General features: G+C 37.9%; 1 protein-coding gene across 3 annotated transcripts in view; it reads left to right on the top strand.

Moving 5' to 3' along the window:
• The window catches only part of TRIO (trio Rho guanine nucleotide exchange factor), a 224,410-nt gene that overhangs the window by 112,066 nt on the left and 89,508 nt on the right, over positions 1–22,836 (top strand). For all 3 annotated transcript variants that reach the window (XR_006178638.1, XM_042870088.1, XM_042870089.1), the window contains exons 12-20: positions 433–602; positions 1,509–1,683; positions 8,346–8,541; positions 9,146–9,312; positions 12,885–13,004; positions 14,231–14,422; positions 15,318–15,467; positions 16,870–16,984; positions 20,976–21,091. Coding sequence is in view for 2 of the 3 variants with exons in the window: in XM_042870088.1 (XP_042726022.1) it covers positions 433–602; positions 1,509–1,683; positions 8,346–8,541; positions 9,146–9,312; positions 12,885–13,004; positions 14,231–14,422; positions 15,318–15,467; positions 16,870–16,984; positions 20,976–21,091 (1,401 nt within the window). In the remaining variant the exon portion in view is untranslated. The remainder of the gene's footprint in view (positions 1–432; positions 603–1,508; positions 1,684–8,345; positions 8,542–9,145; positions 9,313–12,884; positions 13,005–14,230; positions 14,423–15,317; positions 15,468–16,869; positions 16,985–20,975; positions 21,092–22,836) is intronic.

Genomic DNA, 22,836 nt, shown 5'->3' with positions numbered 1-22,836 from the left:
GCCTGGCAGTGTAAATTTGATGGTGGCTACAATACATCTCCCTTCCTTCCTTCCTTCCTTCCTTCTCTCAGGGAGTGTTACCATAGCATTTCCCTCCCGGTGACTTTCTCGCAGAGCTGCAGATGGGATTCTCACTATGAGCTCTCTGCTGCTCAGTCGGATACACTTAGTACTGTAGAAGGAAAATGAGAAAGAAAGGGTGACTTAGCAACACGGATAAAGCTTTCCTGGTATTTCCAGGACATGAAAACCTTATTTGAAGCAAAGGCTCATTTTTATTAAATTGAAGATGGGGTTTTTCTATGAAAAGAAACAAATACTGTTTCTTCCCCTCCATTTTCTCCCATCCAAGCAAATTGATTTGCAACAGTGACTGCCTGATCCTGGTGCTTATTTTTCTTTTTTTTTTTTTTTTTTTTTTTCCTTCTTCAGCTGTGGACATGGCTTGAAGAGTTGCAGAAAGAGCTGCTTGATGATGTCTATGCAGAGTCTGTGGAGGCTGTCCAAGACCTGATTAAACGTTTTGGTCAGCAACAGCAGACCACTCTGCAGGTTACAGTCAATGTTATAAAAGAAGGCGAAGATCTCATACAGCAACTAAGGTAAAACAAGTTTTAATTTAAATCTCTTCTGGCGTAAGTCTGGTATTCTACAAGGCTAAGTTTCTATTTTGAGAGCAGAGATAATGACTGCATGCTCTGACCTATAAATAAAATTTGTAAATATTAAGACTGCTATTATGTTTCATTCTGTTCTGATGGTCTGTAAGTCTATTTGCAGGAAGCTCAGCTTATAAACACTACCTTCATAAGAGGGATACTTTGTTTACATAAGCTACCTTTGTAATAGGAGAAGTTGTATGCCTTTGTAGTCTGGGAGATGCAGGGCTCCACAGTTTTGAGTTCTGAGCAGCAGACTTCTCATAAGGAGACCCTTGAAATTGTTTTGCAGTCTAATATGTCACATTTTTGTAGTGATGACCATCAGTTTGCAGTCTATTTGTTAAGCAATAATGTAAGTAAACTTGGGACACATCTGCAATGGTACATCTCCCATTTGCTGTGGGATTTGATCTTAATGTACCTGAATTTGTAAAAGTTTTTGTATTGCAGTAAAATACTTGTTAATTATTTTTTAATATCTCATATTGATTTTTCACTGCCAGGAAGATCCAGTGAAGTAAATAGTTATCATATGCCACTTCCTTTTCACAGAGAAAGAGCTTCTCTCTTTTAAACTTTATTCTTCCTGTAAGCAGAATGTCCTTAAATGCTGAAGTGGTCAAAAAATGAAAATAATCGTATTTTCTAATGCTTTTTCAAGTATTAAAACATAATTTGGACTCCTATTAACAAAATATAAAGGCTTATCTTGCTTGTAATATGATTAGCACTAACTTTTTCTTTAAAAAGCCCTGTATTTCATGGTCATGTGTATCATCCAAACTGTGCAGTTTTCTCTTTTTAATAACTGTCTTCCCTCCCCTCTCCTATCTCTGCTTTCAATAGGGATTCGGCCATTTCTAGTAACAAGACCCCCCATAACAGCTCAATCAACCACATAGAGACAGTCCTGCAGCAGCTGGATGAGGCCCAATCTCAGATGGAGGAGCTGTTTCAAGAACGCAAGATCAAGCTTGAGCTGTTTCTGCAGCTCCGCATATTTGAAAGAGATGCAATAGATGTAAGTGTCTGCCCTTTTGGCTTGTATGTGAAAGTCTCAGAAGAGAGTAGAGCTGGGCTCTGATATTAATTCCAGCTCTGATTGCCTCCCATTGCACGTTTAAGCAACTGCTGTGTGTCTTGTGTAAAATTGTAAAGTACCATTTGCTTTATCTGCCAAATGTGGTTTGAATACCAAGGTGCCTTAGTATGACTACACTTAATATGACTTAAAAGACATGCAAAGTGATTTAGTATAAAAACTCTAAACTGTTGCTTTGTAGTAATATCACTCTTCTTTCTTTTTGAAATCAGCAGCATGTTTTTCAGTTGACAACTGTAAGTGGTATTCAGAATTCTTTGGAGATGTTGTATAAAATCTCCCTTACTCTCGCCTTCTCTCCACCTCTCAAATAAGAATCTTTTCCATCTCTGAAAATATCAAAAAACTGGTGCCACACCCCTGCAAGACTTCAGGCGGTTTTTGGATTGTACACATTTTGGAGGAGGGTTGCATCTATATCAGTTGGAAAGGTTCTGTTTGCATGCGTGGATATTCATGGAAACAAATGTCAAAATCCACATGGAGCTTATGTTACATGGTTGCTTTATAATTCAGCTAAGTTGACTATGAATGCTATACACAGTGACTGAAATTGAGTTGGTACTTCTAAAGGTTAATGGTTATCCTCTGGAATGTGATCTTGTTTGGCTATATGATGGCTTACCTTGACATTCTGGAAACCAGGAATTGTAATGTTATAGGAGCTACTAAATTTACCTCTTCCCTTGTACATAAGTAAAAGCCACAACTGTTGATTACATGCAGATGGTGTAAGGACAAAGAGACAATTATCAGAAGTGATAGCTCTTAAGATTTTTTTGTTGTTGTTCCTTAAAATCCGGATTAAATACCTTTGCTGGAATCTAGTTTAATTAGACAAATTGTCAGGTGCAGGCCAGGCACAGGCAGACACAGTTCCTTGATTTGTGCCCTTGGAGGAAGTGAGACTGTACACTCCACAGTAATAATAACTTCAGTGTAAAGGAAGACTAAGAAGCTTCTCTATTTTAGTATTCACATTGCGGAGGTGAAACTAGTCTGCAGAGACTTCGCTACTTAGATTGGGAGTTGCTGTCTTGAGTATGGAAGGGAAAGGCTTGGCAGAACTGTGACTGTAGTAATTAATTGGCTGACTAATGTGTGTGGAGGGACATTAAAGGCATCTCCTTTTATAAGATCATCAGCATTTTTACAGTCAATGCAAAAGTGATCTCCAGTGGGTGGTGAGGCACTGGCACAGGCTGCCCAGAGAAGCTGTGGATGCTCCACCCCCAGAGGTGTTCAGGGCCAGGTTGGATGAGGCCCTGGACAGCCTGATTCAGTGGGTGGGAGCCCAAAGCACAGGGTTGGAAACTGACCATCTTTAAGGTCCCTTCCAATCTAACCCCATTTGTGATTCTGTTATGAGATTCTTTGATTCAGTGTTTGATGGGGTTGGTATGATATTCTCAGAATACTTGTATTGAGGAAGTGACAACTGCGGGTTACAAGACATACTAAGAAAATCAAAGAAAGAGCTATGTTCAGAGTTTCAATGAAGTTGATAAGGAGATTGCTCTGTATTGTAGGTTGCCTGAGCCAGAATTTCTGTAATGCAGAAAGCTAGATGCAGAAGCCTGGCTTTGCAGATGTGTTCTAGTTCTCTAGTGCAGACTGGCATCACGTAGATAGTAGTACTTCTGTCTATATTGGTGATGTCCATGAGGTTTTACAGTGGAAAGCTGTATATCTTAACTTCACAGGTCTTGCTTTTTCTAAACCTGACACTTGGCATGCTTCACATTTTGGCCTATGAAATATAAAGCTAAGTACCACTTACTGCATTAAAAGAGTTAGTGTGTTTTGTTTATATGAATTGGAAACGAAACAATGTCACTTAGGATTGCCACGGAGCCCTCCCAGGAAGAAACTAGGTTGTGATAATCCTGGCTGCCAAGTATCTTCAGCACAGTGTTGATTGCTTTGCTGTCTCTGCTTCCTCAGCAAAGCATGTTTCTCTTTTCCCTCTCCCTGAAGGCAAACATCTGTTTGGAAACTTCCGGGAAGGAATGCAAGGACTAGTTCCAGGTCAATTGTGTGAAAGCAGAAGTTCAGCTGAAGTAATGCGATCTGAAAGAGCCAGATACCACCGATGAACTTTCAGACATTGTTTTGACCTCCTCTGCCCAGTCAGTTAAGTCTTGGCTGTAGTGGCAACTCACTCAGGGGTGCATCCTAGGAGGATTTCTGAGTTTTTCTGGAAGGCAAGTGGTGTTTCTAGCTTGTCTTACTGTTTGCAGAATGGCACAAGCTAAAATGAAACAAAGAGCTCCCTCAGACACTGCAGGTTCATACTGTGCAGCTGTGCTTCTTGGGACAGTGGTGGAATTTGCTGACAAAGTTACTCATCCTCTTTTTGTCCCTTTTCTTTCCTTCAATACTGAAATATTCTTTCTTTTAGTTATTGTCTTTTATCCTGTAACTTGCCGGGTTCTCCTGTTCTTCTGATACTGGTGTAATTACAGCAACATCTCCATTTTGCTTCTGCTCTTAGCATATGGACCTTCTCTATCCTTGCTGTTTGTCATGAGGTCCTTGAAGGACTCTGTTTTGAATGCCTGGATTGACTAAACTCAGGAAGGAGCAAAATAATGTACGTAGAGAGTCTGGTGTTAGAATGAAGAAGTATTTGTAGCATAAGAAGGCTGTGTATGGACCTAGTCAGCCACAGAGTAGCTCTGGTGGCAATGAATGCAGTCTAAAACATATTTGTTTCACTTCTGTGTGCATTTTTCACTTGTCCATCTCTTAAATACCTCTGTACATATGTCAGGACTTCACACAAAGTATGTTGCACACTTTCTAACTCACAGTTTTATCTCTACTCTATTTTTGGATGGTACTTTCAAGATGTTTGTGAAGTCATCCAGCTGAAAAGGCAAGGATGCAGAGTGCTGGATCACAGAGACTTAACTCTTCTCCCTTTTCAGTTTACCCTTTTTCTTTCTCCTCAGCTCCTAATATTTTCTAGGTCCTAGTTAGCATTTAGTTGCTACAAGAATGCAGTTAGACTCTTTTGAGAAGACCTGTGGTTCTTCATTGTTTACCCATTCAGTACGAAAGAGTCTGCATTTCTTCTGTTACACTCTGCCTTATTTCCTGCCCGTGCTTTCTAACTTTTAGCAAGTGAAAATGCTTGTCAGACATCTCAGACTCTGCACTAGGAACTCCTAGAACAAATTCTGTGGTAAGTAGTTGCCCTGTGTTTTTGTGGGTTGTCCATTTCCTGAGAGCAGTATTAATTTATGGTTGTTTCTCTAGTTGTCTATTAGTCATTCACTTTTTTGTTTAATTAATGCTAACTACCTTGATAAATCTTTCAGAGCAGGCTCCTACTGAAAAACGAAGTGTCACTTGTAAAGCAGAACTTGCAGGAGAAGCCTTGAAGAATGCAGGCGGGGCTTAACATTTTATTTTTGTCCTTAACTTGGCACTCAGTAAGTTTCAGATTTGCACAGTGCGTTCCTAATGGCTGAAATCTTGAGCCACCTTATTACTGCTGAAAGAATATAAGGTCTTCTGCCATTGTTAGGAACCCCAGCTGTGATGTGCACTATGACTTCTTACCTTCTGAATGGATGTAGGACCATGCTGACATTATTTATTTGAATCATAGGTTTCCTCATCTTTTAAAAGGGACAGGGAATGTCATGTTCTTGTACAGGGTCTTTCAAACTACTTCAAATGAAGTATAGGCCGTGATCTTAACCCCACAAAATAGTATGGGAACAAGTTACCATTTTTGCTATTGTTCTTTGTTGTTGTTGTTCTTTGGATACAGTATCAGCAAAATCTCTTTGCTGAAGTTGCACGCAGTGTTGACCTCTTTAAACTACCTGTCATTTTTATCAGACAAATCTGAGAATAGTGTGAGGGGACCTGATGGCTCTAATCTACTTAAAATAAAAATTTTATTAATATAAAAAACTGAAGCTTAATCACAGCAATCTCCTGTGGTATGTCAGTTTACAATGTCGATTGCTGTATTTTCACCCAAATTAATAGTAAGGTAGGAAAGTTGTTGGGCTTGGACCTGAGGGGTGGTGGATTGGATTTATTTTTAAAACAGTGAAACAAATGAGCCCCATTAGATAAAATCCATTTTTTCAGTTCTGTTTAGGAAGTCAGTGTCTGAAAGACACTGGAGTTTTGCAGTCTTCTTCAACACATGGTTTTCTGTTTCACCAAGTCTAACTACATTTATGAATATTTTTAGCTGACCTAGATGAAAATGAGATGGTAAATCTGATTTCTAAGGTCTTTCATAATGCAGAGGATAATTTGAGGAAGCAACTTTTAGATGTTTTCCATGGTTTTTAGAGAACTATGAACACAGTGTTATCCCAAATGGAGAGCTGCTGGAAAGTGTGCTCTTGTTGATCTTCATGGTGACTATGGTGAAGAGTAACACCACTATCACTTGGAACCTTGTTATGAAGTTTGGGTATTCTGCTCTGTAACGGAGCTTAGGAACTGCATCACACTCATTGAGCTTTATCAGTGTTAGAAAAAGTATAAAATTGATTAATTTTACAGACAAGAAAACTATGGCAACACGTTTTTACAAGAAAAATAAGAAAACATCTTGCTACTCTTTACCCTCTCTCATATTTCAAAGGGTAATTCATGTAGTTTTTCATTGCTCAGCATTATTAATTTTGAAATGGCATTTGCTGGTATGTGTGCTAGAAGGAGGATTTTGGAACTCCTGAAGATTAGCTGGAAGGAGCAGGGCTAGGTGCATGAGAGCAGAAAAGGAGATTACCTGGAAGTAAGAAGTTTATCAGGCTGGACTGTTAACAAGACTGGAAGTTTGTGAAATATTTCAAGTCAGTCAAGAGGAGATGAAGATCAGAGGGAGATAATGATGAGACAGGTTGGATATGGATTAAGTAAAAGGGAAACAAATGAGGGAGTTGTGTAGGACTTTGTGAGAGGGGAAACCTGTGTGCATGTGGAGAGGAAGCCACTCATAACTCCTAAGTAAATTGTGTGTGTTGTTTTAAGTATACAAAGGAGAGATGAAAGAAGCTTTAAGCAGTAGCTAAAGGCTTTGTCTTGTATATCTTCTTTCATCCATTGTCCTTCAGCTTTTGTGTTTTCACTATTGCCTCTGAAATGTGAGCTTGTCTGCCTGTTTGTGCTTGGGTAGAACAGGCTGAATGGGGTTAGAATTTGTAAGTAACTATCCTGATTGTTGGGTGCATTTTTTTATAGTGCCATTTAAGTGGAATGGGAACAAGACATCAAGAAAGATTGTAGCTGGCTGCAGAAACTTTGTAGAGTTTATTTGACTTTGCTTCCTTTTAAATTACTGGATTTTTCTACAAGGTTTATTTTTCCAGGGTTTCTGTTGAAGTTACTGAGACAGTTAAACTACACAACTGTGATGAACCACTTGGAAAGTGTAGTGACAGACTCCTGCTCACAACAGATATTTATGCGGATAGCAGTTTTGCCACTAATGCCAATTTGGCAGCAGACTGTCATTTTTGCTGTGTCTTGCTATAGGAGTGCGTGTTTCCCTTCCCCATCAATTAACATTCTTCTTAACACGTTGATTTGTCCTACTCCTAAAACTGTAGAATTCAACAGCTAAGATGGTCTTTCTTCTTGATATCTACAGTTTTGCTTTCCCAGTGATCTGCAGTAACTTGTGGCAAAACTCTGTTGAAGACTTTGGAAAAATATATTTGATCAAAGGCTTAGTGGTAACTAGGCAGGCTTGTCTGAAGTAAGTAATGGGTGTATCAAACCTGTGCCATAAGAACTGATTCCACCCATTCTGATCAACAGAAGTTGTAAGCATTATCTGTGTTACCTAAAAACTGTTCTGTATCTCAATTAAAAGGAGTATTTTATGTTTTCAGCCAGGTTTTGGTAAACACGCTTGTGTAGATGAGCAAGGAAGGCTTTCCTGTTATGATACATATGTAAAGAAAATTCAAAACAACAATAAAAAAACCAACAAACCTTAATCCTCTTCTCTGGACATTTTATGGTGGAGAGTAAATTCCAGAATTAGTGTAGCTGAATGATTTATCCTTGCAAATTTAACTGCGATGTATTACTTCTTATTCTTGCTCCATTCACTAAGTGTCCTGCCTTCTGTGACAGGCAGTGCTTCTCAGTTGTTTGTTAGAAGCTGATGGTGCTCACAGAGTCTAAGCTGGCACTTGATGTATGAATTATTGCTTGGTGTAGTCTGAAGAACAGAAAGGATGTTTTAAGTCAACAGTTTCCTTTAGAAGTGGAGATAATATTTTAAATCTGTTTCACAAGTGATGTGTTGATGAGCAGATACTTCAAACAGTGCTGGGATACCCACAGTGTTGGGGACTTTGAGAAGGCACAGATTGGTTGAAGGAGAGCTGTTGTGTTTATCAAATACATTCTTTTGGATTGTTTACCAAAGCTGAAAACCCATGTGGAAATGAGCCATGTCTGAACTATATCAAACCTGATCAGTGAATTGAATCAACAAGTGATGCGTTCCCAACTGCCATCTTAAATGCAACGTTGGAAATAAACATACATTGTATAATGGATTTGTGAATATTGTCTTCCTCCTTTTCTCTCAGATAATTTCAGACCTCGAGTCTTGGAATGATGAGCTCTCTCAACAGATGAATGACTTTGACACTGAAGATCTTACAATCGCAGAACAAAGGCTCCAACATCATGCAGACAAAGCCCTGACCATGAATAATTTGACCTTTGATGTCATCCACCAAGGACAGGATCTGCTGCAATATGTCAACGAAGTGCAGGCATCTGGTAGGATGGCTCCTTCATAAGGTTTTATAAGATCTTCCCAGTTGACTTTCTATGGAATGTCTAAAAATCGTAGATGTGCTGGTTAAATGCAAACTGGAGAGATGCAGATATTGTTTTTTTTTTCTTTGGACTCAAATCATTTGGTGACATTGGAGAATTTATGTTGTCATTATGCTGTGCAGTTGTTAAGTAGGAGTTGGCAACACCTGAAAATGTTTACTTTTCTAAAAAACAGAGTCCACGCAGGAAGTAATTAAAATTAGAGTAAAAGATAAGGAGTTAAGCAGAGCAATTTCACAAAGTTATAATTTTCAGCAAATCTTCCTTTCTGATTTGTTGCGGTCCTTCAACTGATATTCTTTACCTCTATTCAGTTACCTAGGCTAAATCTCAGGCTTTTTAAAATAAATTAAAAAAAAAAAAAAAAAGTAGTAATAATAATTTGATATTTTCAAAACTGTGCAAAAAAACCCTGTGCTTATTTAAGCAAATGCTCGAAGTTGCATTTTGAGAGGGAACTGCAAAAGTAAGTTTACAGCAGTTGAAATGGCCTTGTATGTCTTGGAAAGCCTTAACTCTATTATAAACGATTATCTGCTAACAGGTGTTGAGCTGCTTTGCGACAGGGACGTAGACATGGCAACTCGTGTTCAGGATCTGCTGGAGTTTCTCCATGAGAAGCAGCAGGAGCTGGATGTAGCGGCCGAGCAGCACCGCAAGCACTTGGAGCAGTGCGTGCAGCTGCGCCATCTGCAGGCGGAGGTCAAGCAGGTACGAAGTCGTTGTGCCCTGAGCTGGGGGTGCAAGGGTGTTTTCATACCTCTTGGAAGTGTAATCCTGTAAGTAGAAATGAAGAATAACTTATATAAAGTTTTGCATTTGGAGAAAGGAAGGCACGACTTTGATTTGAAAATCTAAAGAAATTTCATCCAGTGTTAATGTTGAAGTGATTTTTTTCAATTTGCATTAATGATCCCTATTTGTATGTGGATATAAGTCACGTATTTGAATTTCAGCTTATTGTTATGTAGATGGGATACTATCTTTTTATCAAAGATTATAACAAGGTCTTCATTTGATTTTTCTTTCAATTTTGGTTTGGTTTGGGTTTTTTTTGCTGCCAAAACTGATGCTACTGCTATTGTATTCTCACACTTTACATAAATATAGCTTTGTAGTCATGTCAGATTGGTGGATTGGGACACTACAGGAATTTTTCTACAGAGTTCATCCCTCAAGTTATCATAGTAAAACCAGAAAACTCTCTTTCTGGCTTCATTTTTGGTTGCATACTTGCAAGGAGTCTTTTCAGTACTCAGTACAGGAACTTTAAGTGTAGTTATGTTACAGTTCAGATTGATTTCTGTGACAAGTTAATTCTTGTCTAATATGCATAGGTTTACTGTGAGCACAAAAAAGCAGATAAAAACATCCAGTGATACTTCTCCCTCAGCTAAGTACCAGTTCTGCTTTGTGGCATTGAATTTTTGTGCATCAAGACTAGAAGGAAGAAAAATAGGGCCAGAAGACAAACAAATTTAAAGAAATCCTACAAAGAATTTTCTTTGTCAACCTGATGTGTAATAGGTGCAGAGATGGTAAAAACAGACAAAAAATTACTGTGTAGGAAAACCTCAACAGACAGGAGGAGAAAAGGATGCTCACCAAAGTAATGAAGGGACAGCTGTATGTAGAAGAAGCAATGTGGAAAGGAAAATGTCACTTTATACAGGATAGGGACATAAAAGTAGAAACAGAAATAGTTGAGAGCATCTGACTTAGCATGAACTTCACTTGCATTTTCCAGCCAAACCTTTGATCACCTGAGATATATAGCTACTGGATTATTTATTACTGCAAGTACTCCCATATACTCACTTAGTAGAATGAATGCTTTGAGTGCCTTAACATGCAGCATCTACATGGCTCAGATTCTTTGTTTTGATTATAGTGTATGTTCTTGGATGCACCTATGTGTTTATATGTTTAGAGCAGTGTAGTCCAAGCTTGAATCCTCAGGAATACTTTGGGATGCCTTGGATTCACACATTCAGATCTTACGTCTTGGTGTATACACAGTCCACAGTGTTTGAGTGTCTCCAAGAGTACTGTTCAGGATGAGTATGCTGGCACTCCATATAGTGCCATATGGATATGAAAACTTCAGTTGGACTGCATGCTGAAACAGGTGTGTCTCGTGATCATGATCAGTTAGAGTAAAAATCACTTTAAGAAACGAAACTTAAATCAAGCAATTACTAATACAGCCACTCTTTCAAGTGTTCCAAATTCTCTGTTTCATTTCCACAATTTTGCTGTTGGTCTATTGATGCTTTCCTAACCCGCTAAAGAGTAGGAGAGGAAAAGATGTGTGGAGTGTGTGGTCCGCTCCAACAGTGAGGTGATGGGAGTGTGCCAATAAACAGTAGAAGATAGCAGCCTTGGGAAGGAAAACAGGCTCGCTGCTTACTGGAGCTTATGTTAGCTCTTTAAGTCAGAGCAGAGGGGAAGAGGAAGGGCAAGGAGAAAGTACTGGCAATAACTTCCTTCATGCAAATCCCACCTGCATTTTCATCCTAATCTGCAGCAAGCAGGAGTGTTAATCAGTGTGTTTGAAGTAGCAAGTTCTGTGTTAGCTATCTGCTGTGTGTGATAGTATGCCAAGTCAAGTGGCATGAATTAGTGCTGTTTAAACATTCTACTTCTTTGTAAATTTTCTAGAGAAGGCCAAATGCATTTTAACACAAAAGCTGTGTGTTTTATCATACTATAGCTGGAAGAATTAATTTTTAATATAGAAATCTAGCTTAGAAATGTTTTTATAAGAAAAAGCAGAAATTAAGAAATGATTTTAAAAATTTGCCTGTTATGTTCTTCGAGACAAGTCAGTTCCCCTGAGTTTAGTTTCTGACTGTTGGACCTATATAGTTCCTAGGAATTTTCCCCTTTTCTTGCTCCTGATGCCTGCCTTGGCTTGTTTCCTTGAGTGGTAGCAACTCCTAGGTGTCTTAAGTAGACTCCCAGTATTTTTCATGGCCCTCTTTGCCCTGTGCTGTGATCTGGAATCCATTCCTTGCATAAGAAAAGGCCAGAAACTTATGTTTGTAGATAGAAAATCTGGTGTTGGAGCAGAGATTATGCTTTTGCTTTTGAAGATGAAGCAAAATGAAAATGGAAAAGATACTTACATTTATTAGAAAACATCAAATTGCAGTATAAGATGGTCTTGATGCACTTGATGCAGAATTGTGCTGCACATTGGATATGCATCTTATTAGAGACAAATACAGATCATGGTGTACTTGCAGAAATAATCAGCTGAACAAACATAGCACGGGACAACAATTTTGCAGAAGAGATCCCAGACAACAGTGAATAACCTGAATTATGCCCAGCTTTACTCAGTAATTGAAAGTTTTTGACTGGAGTGATAGTTATCAGCTGGAGAGAGCTCATAAAAGATTAGTGAGAAAAATTAGGAAGCTAAGCTCATATGGGAGTGGTTGAAGACTCTGGGGTCAGTGATGAGTGGTGCCTAGAGGAAAGAGTAGAATAACTTTCTTGAGGGAAAGGAGACGGAGAGAAAAAAATGATGCTGAAGGCGATAAAACGTAATTGTATTATTGTTTTTTTGTAGACAGGATAAACCAGGTGAGCTACAATTTAAGCAAGAGAGATTCGAAAGTTAGACATTAGGAAGAAGACTCATGATAAAAATGTCTGGTGAAAGTGTGGGATGCCTGTTACTGAAATTCCAAACTGAAAAGGCACGGAGGGAGGGGCCTTAAGGTTACACATGCTGTCGACAAGGAATGCGCTGTATGGTTTTTTGAGGTTTCTCTCCACCATGGAATTCTTCTGTATTTAGTGCACGAGTCAGGAAGGCACTTGCTGAAAATCAAATATCTTTAAGCAATAAGAAAACACACAACAGTCGCATTTTTCTCAACAGTATTTGGAATTATTTTCTTTCTTTTCACTAAGCTGCATGCCCTCAATTTTTGTTACTGACTCTGGCTCTTCAGCAAATATTGTTTGTAATTCGATCCTGTTTTCCAGAGGTCATTCAGAAAACACAACCTTGCTTCAGTAAAAACTGAAATCACGAACATGTTATGGTTGACTGAAAGACACAAGTTGTCAGCTAAGTGAAACAGGCACTTTATTGTAGTGAATGTCATTGTGTTATATTGAATGTATAATTGACTGTGAGAATATAAGTAGTAAACTATTTAGTCAACAATTTAAGAACCATGTTTGTCCATAAATGTTTTTGTCAGTGATGCTTTTCTTGCTAACTGGCAGCAGAACTGTGTATTTCAACGTCTTTTCCTTTGTTACAGGTCTTGGGCTGGATCCGCAATGGGGAGTCGATGTTAAACGCTGGCCTTATCACTGCTAGCTCTTTGCAAGAGGCAGAGCAGTTACAGAGGGAACACGAGCAGTTTCAACATGCAATAGAGGTAAAAGCACTGTTTCAGTGACTGTCACCAAGAATTTCTATGTTGCATATCATTGCACTACGGAGATGTAAGGGATTTTTCCCCTTTTTATTGCAGTAATATAATGCTAATTATTAATGTTGAGAATAAACGAAGCTGCACACATCAGTGTTATGTATTCTGATTTTAGAAAATCAAAATGTGTGTGTATTCTGATATGGTCTTTTAATGTTTCCATTTTTGTTCAGATTTTACTGAAATTTGTGTATGGCCATGTGTCCTCCCCCCTGCCTTGATTTCAAACTGAATGTATTGGATTGGTCATCTGAACAAAAATTATGCAGAGCTCTTAATCACTGGAACATGGTTTTAGTAATTTGTATGCACTGTTGAGGGACTTGTGGTGACATTGATTGGATATAAAGTTCTTTTTCAAGAACTTTAGCTGAAAATATAACGTTCTGGTTGTTTGGAAAATTATTCTTGTAGTCTTGTAGTAATTGTTTCATGTTCTGCAATTTTTATGAAGTTCTGTGTTTTACTCTCTGTTTTTTACAGTTTGAGCTACGTGTACCCTCATTTTGAGAGCTTTGGTAACTTTTAAGTATAAAGATCATATGACCTTTGGGTTTTCACCAATTTAAGGATAGGTGATGAGAAATGTTGAATTCTGTGGTTTTTGGGTCACTCTGGATTCAGATATAATCATACTTAGTATGGTTTAATGCTGAAGAATTTAGGCAAGTGTATGTTTACACAGAGAATTAAAATGAAAACTTTGCTGGTAATGAAGCTCTATGTGCTTGCACCTTTGCTTAATATTAATGCACAATAGACTGCCTTAAAGCTCTGTGGACAGAAATAGCAATCAAGTCGAAATAAGATAAATCGTTTCCATCTCTATTTTTTCCCTCATCCTCATATTGAAGGAAAAGAAAATCAACTTGGAATTCATGATTATAGAGAAATTTGTGACATAAATATGAGGTGTGTGACTGAATATTATGCAGTAGTTTTCATTATAGGCAGCTAATCACTGTTGATTTACTGATCAATCTCCATAGGATTTCTTTTCTTTCTGTTGGCATAGTGAAGTTGTACAATGACTAATATTAAGCAGTTCTATTTAGTTTATGAGTGTATGTGTATAGAAGTGTCACTGACAGAGTGGAAATGTGAGCCTTTGCAGTCTTCAAGAAAATGAACTCAATTGCCCTGCTGAACTCCTGAATTCCTCCTCTTTTCAGAAAACACATCAAAGTGCCCTTCAGGTTCAGCAGAAAGCAGAAGCAATGCTGCAGGCTAATCACTATGACATGGATATGATCAGGGAGTGTGCAGAAAAGGTTGCTTCCCATTGGCAACAACTGATGCTCAAGATGGAGGACCGTCTCAAGCTTGTGAATGCCTCTGTTGCCTTCTATAAAACTTCTGAACAGGTACAGAAATGCAATTTGATCTGTTAGCTTTTGTTAATTCTTCACTGTGGCATAAAGCAGCACTATCTAGAAGACTTAGTTAACTAGATTTGGTTATATTCACTTTTATTTACTCATTTATTACAAAAAATGCAAACAGCAAATTATTTTCCCGGCTGCCTTAGGAACACAAGCCATGTGTTTCTAAATAAACAGTACACAAATTGTGGTAACTATTAATGGACTACAGTATTTGGTCAGGGTATGTTTGCTTCAGTTAGCAAAATTCGAAGAAGGTACATTACCAAGTGCAAAGTGCAGTGGTTATTAGTGAAGATTCAAATCTCTGTCAACCTCTCCTGTCTCTCTCCCCTTTAACATTCTTCAGATTCTTAATTGAAGAAAGGCTTGTAAAACATTTCCAAAATGAAATACACTGTATGAGTGTTTAATTGAGTTTCTGTTTGTATCAAGATATTTTGCTTAAACCATAAGCAAGTTGCACGGAGGTTTAAAGGAGGTATTTCAGATGATTATTGTGGTCTTTTGTATGAAAGTTAGAGAAGAATCAATTTAATTTGATTAGTCAGCAGATCAGTTAGTGAGGAGGTTGGTAAGGCTGCTTCCTCTGTAATAATGTCTGATGTTCATCCTGTACTGCACAGATAGAGAGATAGGAGAAAATCAGCTTCATTAGAAAGAGCCTCTTCAGCAAATGCACTTAGGAAGGCCAACACTTGTAAAAGTAAAGCCTAAGTTTGTTGCCTTCCTTTAAATCCCAGTTAGAACATGTTTGAATCTAAGCTATGTGTATAGGGTAGATTGGTTTTGAGATTCTTTTTTGTTGCATTAGGAATGAATTAGGAATTTTTGTTGTGCTGAATTATATGTGAGTTGAACTCCTTCTGCCTGATAGGTGTGCAGTGTATTGGAAAGCCTGGAGCAAGAGTATAAGCGGGAAGAAGACTGGTGTGGGGGAGCAGACAAGCTGGGTCCCAACTCCGAAACAGATCATGTTACCCCCATGATAAGCAAACACTTGGAACAGAAGGAGGCATTCCTAAAGGTATGTTTTTTCACTTTTCATTGTTTTCTGTGTCTTAGAAAACTCACGATTACGGTGCTGAAATGTATGCAGTAAGCAACAGTGCAGTGCCTAGTTAAAAGCTAGGTATATGTGCAGAGCTGCAAAGATGTCAGAAGTGGCATGATAACTGCTTCTGATGGTGATTAGGAGAACATAGCCAAGTTCATAAAATTGTTGCCAGTTTTATAAAAGTATTTCCTGCTGAACTTCAGTAGGTGTCAGGTCTCCCACTGTGACTGAAGTGGAATTGGGAATCACTGCTTTGAGCAACTGTCATTCTAAAAAAAAAATACTTAAAAGCTGCTGTGTTAGAAAAGGAGTGACAGTTAGATAGTGTTACAGCTGCCTGTGCAACTCTTGTATGTACTTGAACTACCAGTACAGAAGGAGAAAATTGCTAGACAAGCATCTGGGAATAGTTGGCGGTTCTCTAATAACCTACAGATAAGTGAAAGGTTTTCAATCTGTATAATGTTCTAATGAAGGGGCTACTAATCATGCTGAGTAAAAGTCTAATGGATGCTTGTAAAGCAGCATAACTAAGCCTATAACCAAAGTCTTTTTCCTAGTGTCATCTTGGAAGATTTCACAGTATATAACTCAGTTTTTTGAAAGTTTTTTTGTTCTCAATGAATGGATGATAACATTAAAAAATATACTAACTTAGCTCCAAGTATGCTACCAAATATATCTTTCAGCTGCTGGCATGTGATTTTTCCAGTATTGTGTTAAAATAATTTGAGAAATGACTTAATATCTTCATTACTGGATATAACTATGCAATGTTTATCTGACCTTTTAAAATTGTGTTTCATGTTGTGCTTTTTAGAAATAAGACAGTCAGGCCACGTATAGTACTTGGTGTATATTAAGATGAAGAAGGCAGCTGAGCTGAGTGAGGACTGAAAGTTCTCAAGGCCTTTAAAGGGCATGTCTTCATATCTGAGCACTTTTGGTTTCACTTCAGCAGAGCCATCGTTTATTGTCTAAAACACTGGTGGATGTTAAGCATATCCAGGTGATGTCAGAAGCACGTGCACTCTGTTTATGCAATAAATCATTTCAAGTGGCAGATACACAAAACAAACTTCTCTGTGATATCTGAGTCATGCTGAAAGCTCTAGAGGTAATTGCTTTTAGGCTCTTCAGATAAAAATTGTTTATTTTGTTTGTAAGTAAGGATTAACTGCTGTTTGTTGGGGAAATGCTTTTACTGGTTAGCTTGACTTATTTGTAGGAGAACTTAAAAAGCAGCACTTTTTAAAAGTGTAGAGAGTGAGATATTCACAAAAAGGAGGAGAGGGAGAGAGGAAGGTCCTTCATATCTTTCTGGTTTTCTGCATGTGCATCTTCAAAGAAAGTAATACTGCTGACTCTCTAGGCTTGCACGCTGGCCCGGAGGAATGCTGATGTTTTCCTGAAATACCTGCACAGGAATAGCGTAAACATGCCAGGGATGGTGACACACATCAAGGCACCTGAACAGCAAGTCAAAAGTAAGGGGTTTCTTCTTTTTCTCTCCAAAGAGTCTGATCGCCATATGCTGCAGTGTGTTTGATGATGGGGGACTGATGCCTGCACAAGTGGAAGTGGTTCTGTCAGGCTTTGCGTGAAGTAACTAAAATTGTTCTCACACTTGCAAAGAGTTTCCGGTCATCAAATTCTCTTATACTCACATTAATTTGCTCTGAATTTATCCCTTCTTACATGTAATCTTCTTGCAATTTGTCCTATCAGCATCATGTTCGAATTTCATGTGCAGGTAAGTAGTAGCAATGGTGATGCAGGAAAGAGCCATTACATGAAGCCTGGCTTTTGTTAGGGGTAATTCAGCGTAGTGTAACATTGAGGTGTAACTTGTGTTGTGGGGAAAGGAACTGAGAAATCTTCAAGGCAGAAAGTGGCAAAAGTGCAGAAATTGATAGGATATGCATAAGTGATGGATGAGGTAGGAAGAACAGAGATTGGAGAGAGATATTCAGAAATAAATGCTACACTTTAATCACATATATGCTAGTTGTGTTCTGCTTGATGCATTTTGAAACTATGGCTCAGGCCATGCTATGGACTCAGAAACAGAGAAATCTAGTTGTCTAATTGCTGCTCGCAGCTACCTAGAGTTGCACAGAAGATGGAGCTAAACTCAGAAGAAACAGTTGCAGAAAGGAAATATCAGAGTGCCTATAAGGAAAAAATGTTACAAGAGTGAGAAAGCACTGAGTAGAACAGGTAGTCTAGAGAGGTAGTGGAATCTTTGTCTCTGCAAATTTTCATTTGCTTCAAACATGAGATTGGAGTAGATGACTTCCAGACGTCACTTCCGTGTTAAATCATTTTGTTATTCTACCAGAAAAGGACACGTGGTCACTTCTTCTTTTTCCTAGAACAGGAAAACAGTTTGTGTTAAGCTTATCCATGTATCTCAATGGTGCTCAAATTGAAAATCTCCCTCTGTTGAATTTTTCCTTTTAGAGAGATAATAGTATATTGGATATTTCTAGGGAAATAATCGGATTGTGAGAGTTGAAGCTTTCACGTGCAGATAAGGCAAAGGATTACCCCATCCCCAAGATACCACCATTTAGAGAACTCTGTAAGACAAAACCTCTGCAGACATGCAGACTATATTAAAAAACAGAAAATTGTGGTGGACGTGTCACTTAGCTCTTCTAGTACTAGTAAACAAAACTTTAGCAAATAGGAAGCAGTAAGTTGTAGCTACAGTGTTTCTTGAGAGTAAGAAAAAAATCTTAGAATTTGTAGACAAACTTCTATAGGATTCAGTTCCAAAAGTGGTTTGTGCAGAAATAGTAACTCTGTTAGAGATAAATGTGTTCAAATGAGAAAAAGGTAGGAAAGTCTTTGTTAATGTCCTTAAAAAAATATTTCAGAATGACAGTGTTGTGTATGTTCTGTGTACATTTACAATCCTAGATGAATGATATATGTTTAAAATGTCTGTGATGAATTTTTTTAAAAAATAGAAAAGCAAAAAAAGTTCCCAAGTAGGAAAAAAATAAATGATGTGCTCTTCCACTCTTCACCCTCCAAAACCATGTAATAAAATTCTGAGAACTAAAGCTTCTGAGAGTTGAGATAAAACTAGCAAGGCTTTCTTTGTTTGGGATCTTAATGGTATAGTGGTAGCTGATCAAGTGATTTGAAAGTTCACTCTGCTATTCCTGTTCAGCCAGGTAAGTAAGTAAAATAAAAGTCTTTTTTTAATCTACTTTCTAAACAGATGGAGAATTCTTAAAAAGAATTAAGCATTTGTTTCATCTTGGAAAAATACATTGCACATTAGTTCTGCAGGATCATTACATGCTCTTGTACTCAGATGTGTTCTTGAAATTACATATAGACTGTCATCAGTACATTCAGGCGTTAGAACAGTTAATAAAGTGGAGTAGCCTTTGAATTTCTGCAAAACTGCTGAACAAAAAAAGAAAAGGAAAAAGATTACAAAACATTGCGTACCTTATTCAGTGGCACACTTGATCCTTATTCCCAGATGCATACTAAGGTATCTAGAAAAGAATTCTTTTTTTAATCTAAACAAAGTTTATCTAAACACATTCTTCATAGAATACTAGTCACAATAGATACTGAACTCTGAAAGTTGTCATTCTGTCCCTTCATACCAGTGTAAATAATTTTCTTGACATGTAGTTATAGCAACTCAAATTCTGTATCAGACACCCTGCCAAAGCCAATTTTTAGGAAGCAGTTGTAGCCTGAGACTTTGTTATGGCAGATGAATTCAGTGACAATTGCTGGAAGCTCAGAAACGGATCATCTTCATCTTTACTGCTGCTGCTAATTTTATGTGCTTCTTTCTTACCTTTGCTACACAGGCTGCAGCTGAACATTCATGATTGGATTGGTTGATGAGGGAACTTTTGTCTAGAGGTGATTATATTTTTAGATAGAGAGTGCAGGATGTGTAGAGACAGGCTCTGAGAGATTTCAGCTGGTAAGAACCTGAAGAATAAGCTGAAAACTTAGGAACTAACTTAGTTTTGCAACAAATATTGGAATTGTAGAAAATAACAACAGTACTTCAGAAGCCTTGAAATAGAGTTGCTCATCTAAATCTGATATTAAATGTCTATGTTCTGTAACTTCCTATGAGTATTTTATAGAATATTTTTTCTGTTCCTTGTCAGTCCAAGAAATTAATGGTAGTAACACTAATGGGACTCAGCCAAATGTCTCTCACTGGCTTGCCATCTGCATCATGTCCTGACAGAACAAATGCTGTTCCAATTAGTTAAATTCACCTTTCTTGCTGAGTGTCAGAACTACTTCACTTGCGTCATTATCAAGATGTTTCTTTTTATATAGTGTCTAGTTGGGGGTATTATATAATATAATGACAGTCCCCCAGAAATCTAGCATATATTCTATGCAAACATTTCAGATGTGGCCTAAGGCAGAAGTGAAACAGAGAAAGCAGGTGAGGCAGTGTTGCTCATTGCAGATCAGCGCATGATTTGGCAAAGGGACAGATCAGTTGAGGCAAGTTTGAGGGTAGCCTGCCCAGCAAGACTTTGGCTGCAGTTACCAGATTCCAACCAAAGGCAAACTCTGGGTGATCTCGGTGCTCTGTGTCAAATGGAACCATGGTATTTCCAAGAGGGGAGGTATTGGCAGCAGTGCAGTCAGGTTTCATAATCCTTGGGGAGGCAGTGGGAGGTAATTGTAACTGGTCCCAGGTTACCCGTAGGTAGAGATGCTTTTCACCTTAGGCTCCCTTTCTCTGAGTTTAACTGTTAAACGGTTGGTCTCGGAGTTGTTTGCAAGTAAGGCATGGTGGACTAGAACCTTGGGGTAGAGAGATACAGAGATTTTGTGATACCTGGCACATGAGACTCTCCATTCAGTTCTGGAAAATATTCAACTGTGGGTGTCAGTAGAAAAACAAGTAAAGCATGATTGTGAAGAATGAGCCTATTTTTTTTTTTTTTTTTTAAGTCTTTTCTGTTTCTTTCAAATGTTAGAGTCTTTCCCTTGGGTTTTTTTGCACTTCTGACAGAATCACCTAGCAGAGATCTTATGTTTACCTATTCACTGTATTCCAGCTTGCTATCTGGGTTTGCAGTAGCTACCAAATCCACTAGGGCTGCTGTTTTGAAAGAAGCAGTGGGTAAAGTGAGCTTCACAAGAAACTGCTTTGTTTGAAATGAAAAACAATAATCATGAAAGAAGCAGAATGCAGATAAAATCTTAAGCATATTGTAAGCAAAAACCCTTTGCCATCAAAGAACTTGTAAGTCAGGTACAGGGAATTGCAGGATAACAGTAATTAACTCCTCAGAGCTGCACAGCTTCTGATACTCAGGAATGGAATAGCAGAGTGGATACAAGTATTTGATTACATGGAGATTCTATCAAGGCCCAATGAATGCTAATATTGGAGTGAGTTTGATGATGTTATTTCAAAATTGGTTGTCACAACCTCTGGTGAAACTGTTTTTATTCCTTCAGATATCTTGAATGAACTCTTCCAGCGGGAGAACCGTGTGCTGCATTATTGGACCATGCGTAAAAGACGTCTTGATCAATGCCAACAGTATGTGGTGTTCGAAAGAAGTGCCAAACAGGTGAGAGTTCTATATAAAAATTCTCTTCAGTATCATCAGGATTTGACATTGATTGGCTTGTCCCACTGTTAGAAACTTGTTGCTGACTTCAGTACTTGAAACATCTGAAAGATCGATAATTAAATTAAAAAGTAAGAGGAATTATTTACTTTTAATATTTCTTTTAAAAGAATATCTAATTACTTCGACTGGCTTGGTGTCCTGCTGGCTAGTCTCATTTCTGCAAGTTTGTGTTTGAAAAGTTGTTACACTTGTTAATTTTCACACACACACGTAATGGGACCAGAGTAGTAATGGCAATATTTTTCTCACATGCTGCAGTGGGAGGGGATCTAATTAAACTGATTGGCAGTTCAAGAAAGCAGAGAAGTTGGATAATTCAATGAGCAATATAACTGAATGGCTGAGAAAGTTTTTGCAGTTTCTGTGTATTTGTTTTATTGGTTTCTTAGGTTGTAGATCATTGTTATGTTTTGGTTTTTGTTTCTTTCTTTCTTTTGTTTTTTTTTAAAGTTTAACAGTCTGGAAATAACCATTGAGTAATTAAAGAACTACAGTTGAAATAATCTTCTTTACTAATCATAATACTAGCCCTAAAATTAAGCATGGGGTTCCAAGATGGAATTAGTAACTGGAATGATCTGCAGATACTTTTTTGTGTTTTGTTTTGTTTTGTTTTTTTAACTGGCTGCAGGACAAAGAAGGAAGCTCCTGTTCTGCAGAATACATCACAATATCCATAGTGCAAAATATGGTTAGATGTACTTTACAGGACACAAAAAGCTAATCTTTTATTTCTTTCTGACAACCAGTGTAGACAGAGACTTAATGACTGGGGTTCTCTTTTGATCTCTTGAAATATTTCTGAAATCTGTTTTTGCTGATTCCATGAAGAAAGTAATGCAAGTTAAATCACAGAATGGAGTTAAATAAGAGCAACAACATCCCCTCTCTGGTCCCCTTCACCGCTTTCTAACAACCTTAACTTCAGCTTCTGCCAAGCATGTGACCTACTTGCTTTTGTACAGAGGTTACTGACTAATGGTCAAACACTAGAGATAAAGATCTGTCAGCGTTTTCATTGTAAATCCCATTATACAGCTGCCTCCCATTTAGTCACTGACAACTTTATTGGGACACTACACTGATTAACCAGAAAATCAAATTACCATTATCTTCATATAAATTTTTGTTGGGAATTTGGAAGAACCCATTCTTTGTACTTTCAGAACGCTATGCCATGCTGTAGAAAAAGCAAACATAGTAGTTTGCAAGAATAATTATTGAATGACAAAGCATTCCAGAATTAAGGACTCACCTGGGCTCTAGATTTCACTAGATTCTGTATGGTGATGTATGTCTCCAGCGTACAGTTCTGATCTTCGAATGAAGTGAGCTGGCCTGAACTGTAGGAATCAATATTGAGATCAATTTCAGTCATGTTCTACTCTGTAGAACTGCCAAGAAGTAGTGAAAGGGTGACATTTGTGGAAGGGAAGTTTTGTTTGTCACTCACACCAGCACTGTGTAATAAAGCCACGAAAAAAAAAGTCAGGTGGACTAAAAATTTGAAAAGAGAAAGTATCAAAATAATTGTTATTTATGATATCAATAATACTCATGCTTCTTGTCCATATCATTCTTCACTGTCAAAGTTTCATATAAGAATGACAAGAAACATCATACAGGCAACCAGTTGATGTGCCTCTCTTCTTTACTCTAGTCCAAGAGTTCTTGGTTTGTTT

Source organism: Lagopus leucura, unplaced genomic scaffold, assembly GCF_019238085.1.
Source record: "Lagopus leucura isolate 7727_CA_CO unplaced genomic scaffold, USGS_WTPT01 Super-Scaffold_100002, whole genome shotgun sequence".
NCBI classification, from domain to species: Eukaryota; Metazoa; Chordata; class Aves; order Galliformes; family Phasianidae; genus Lagopus; species Lagopus leucura.
This window is presented reverse-complemented; position numbering and strand designations above follow the sequence as displayed.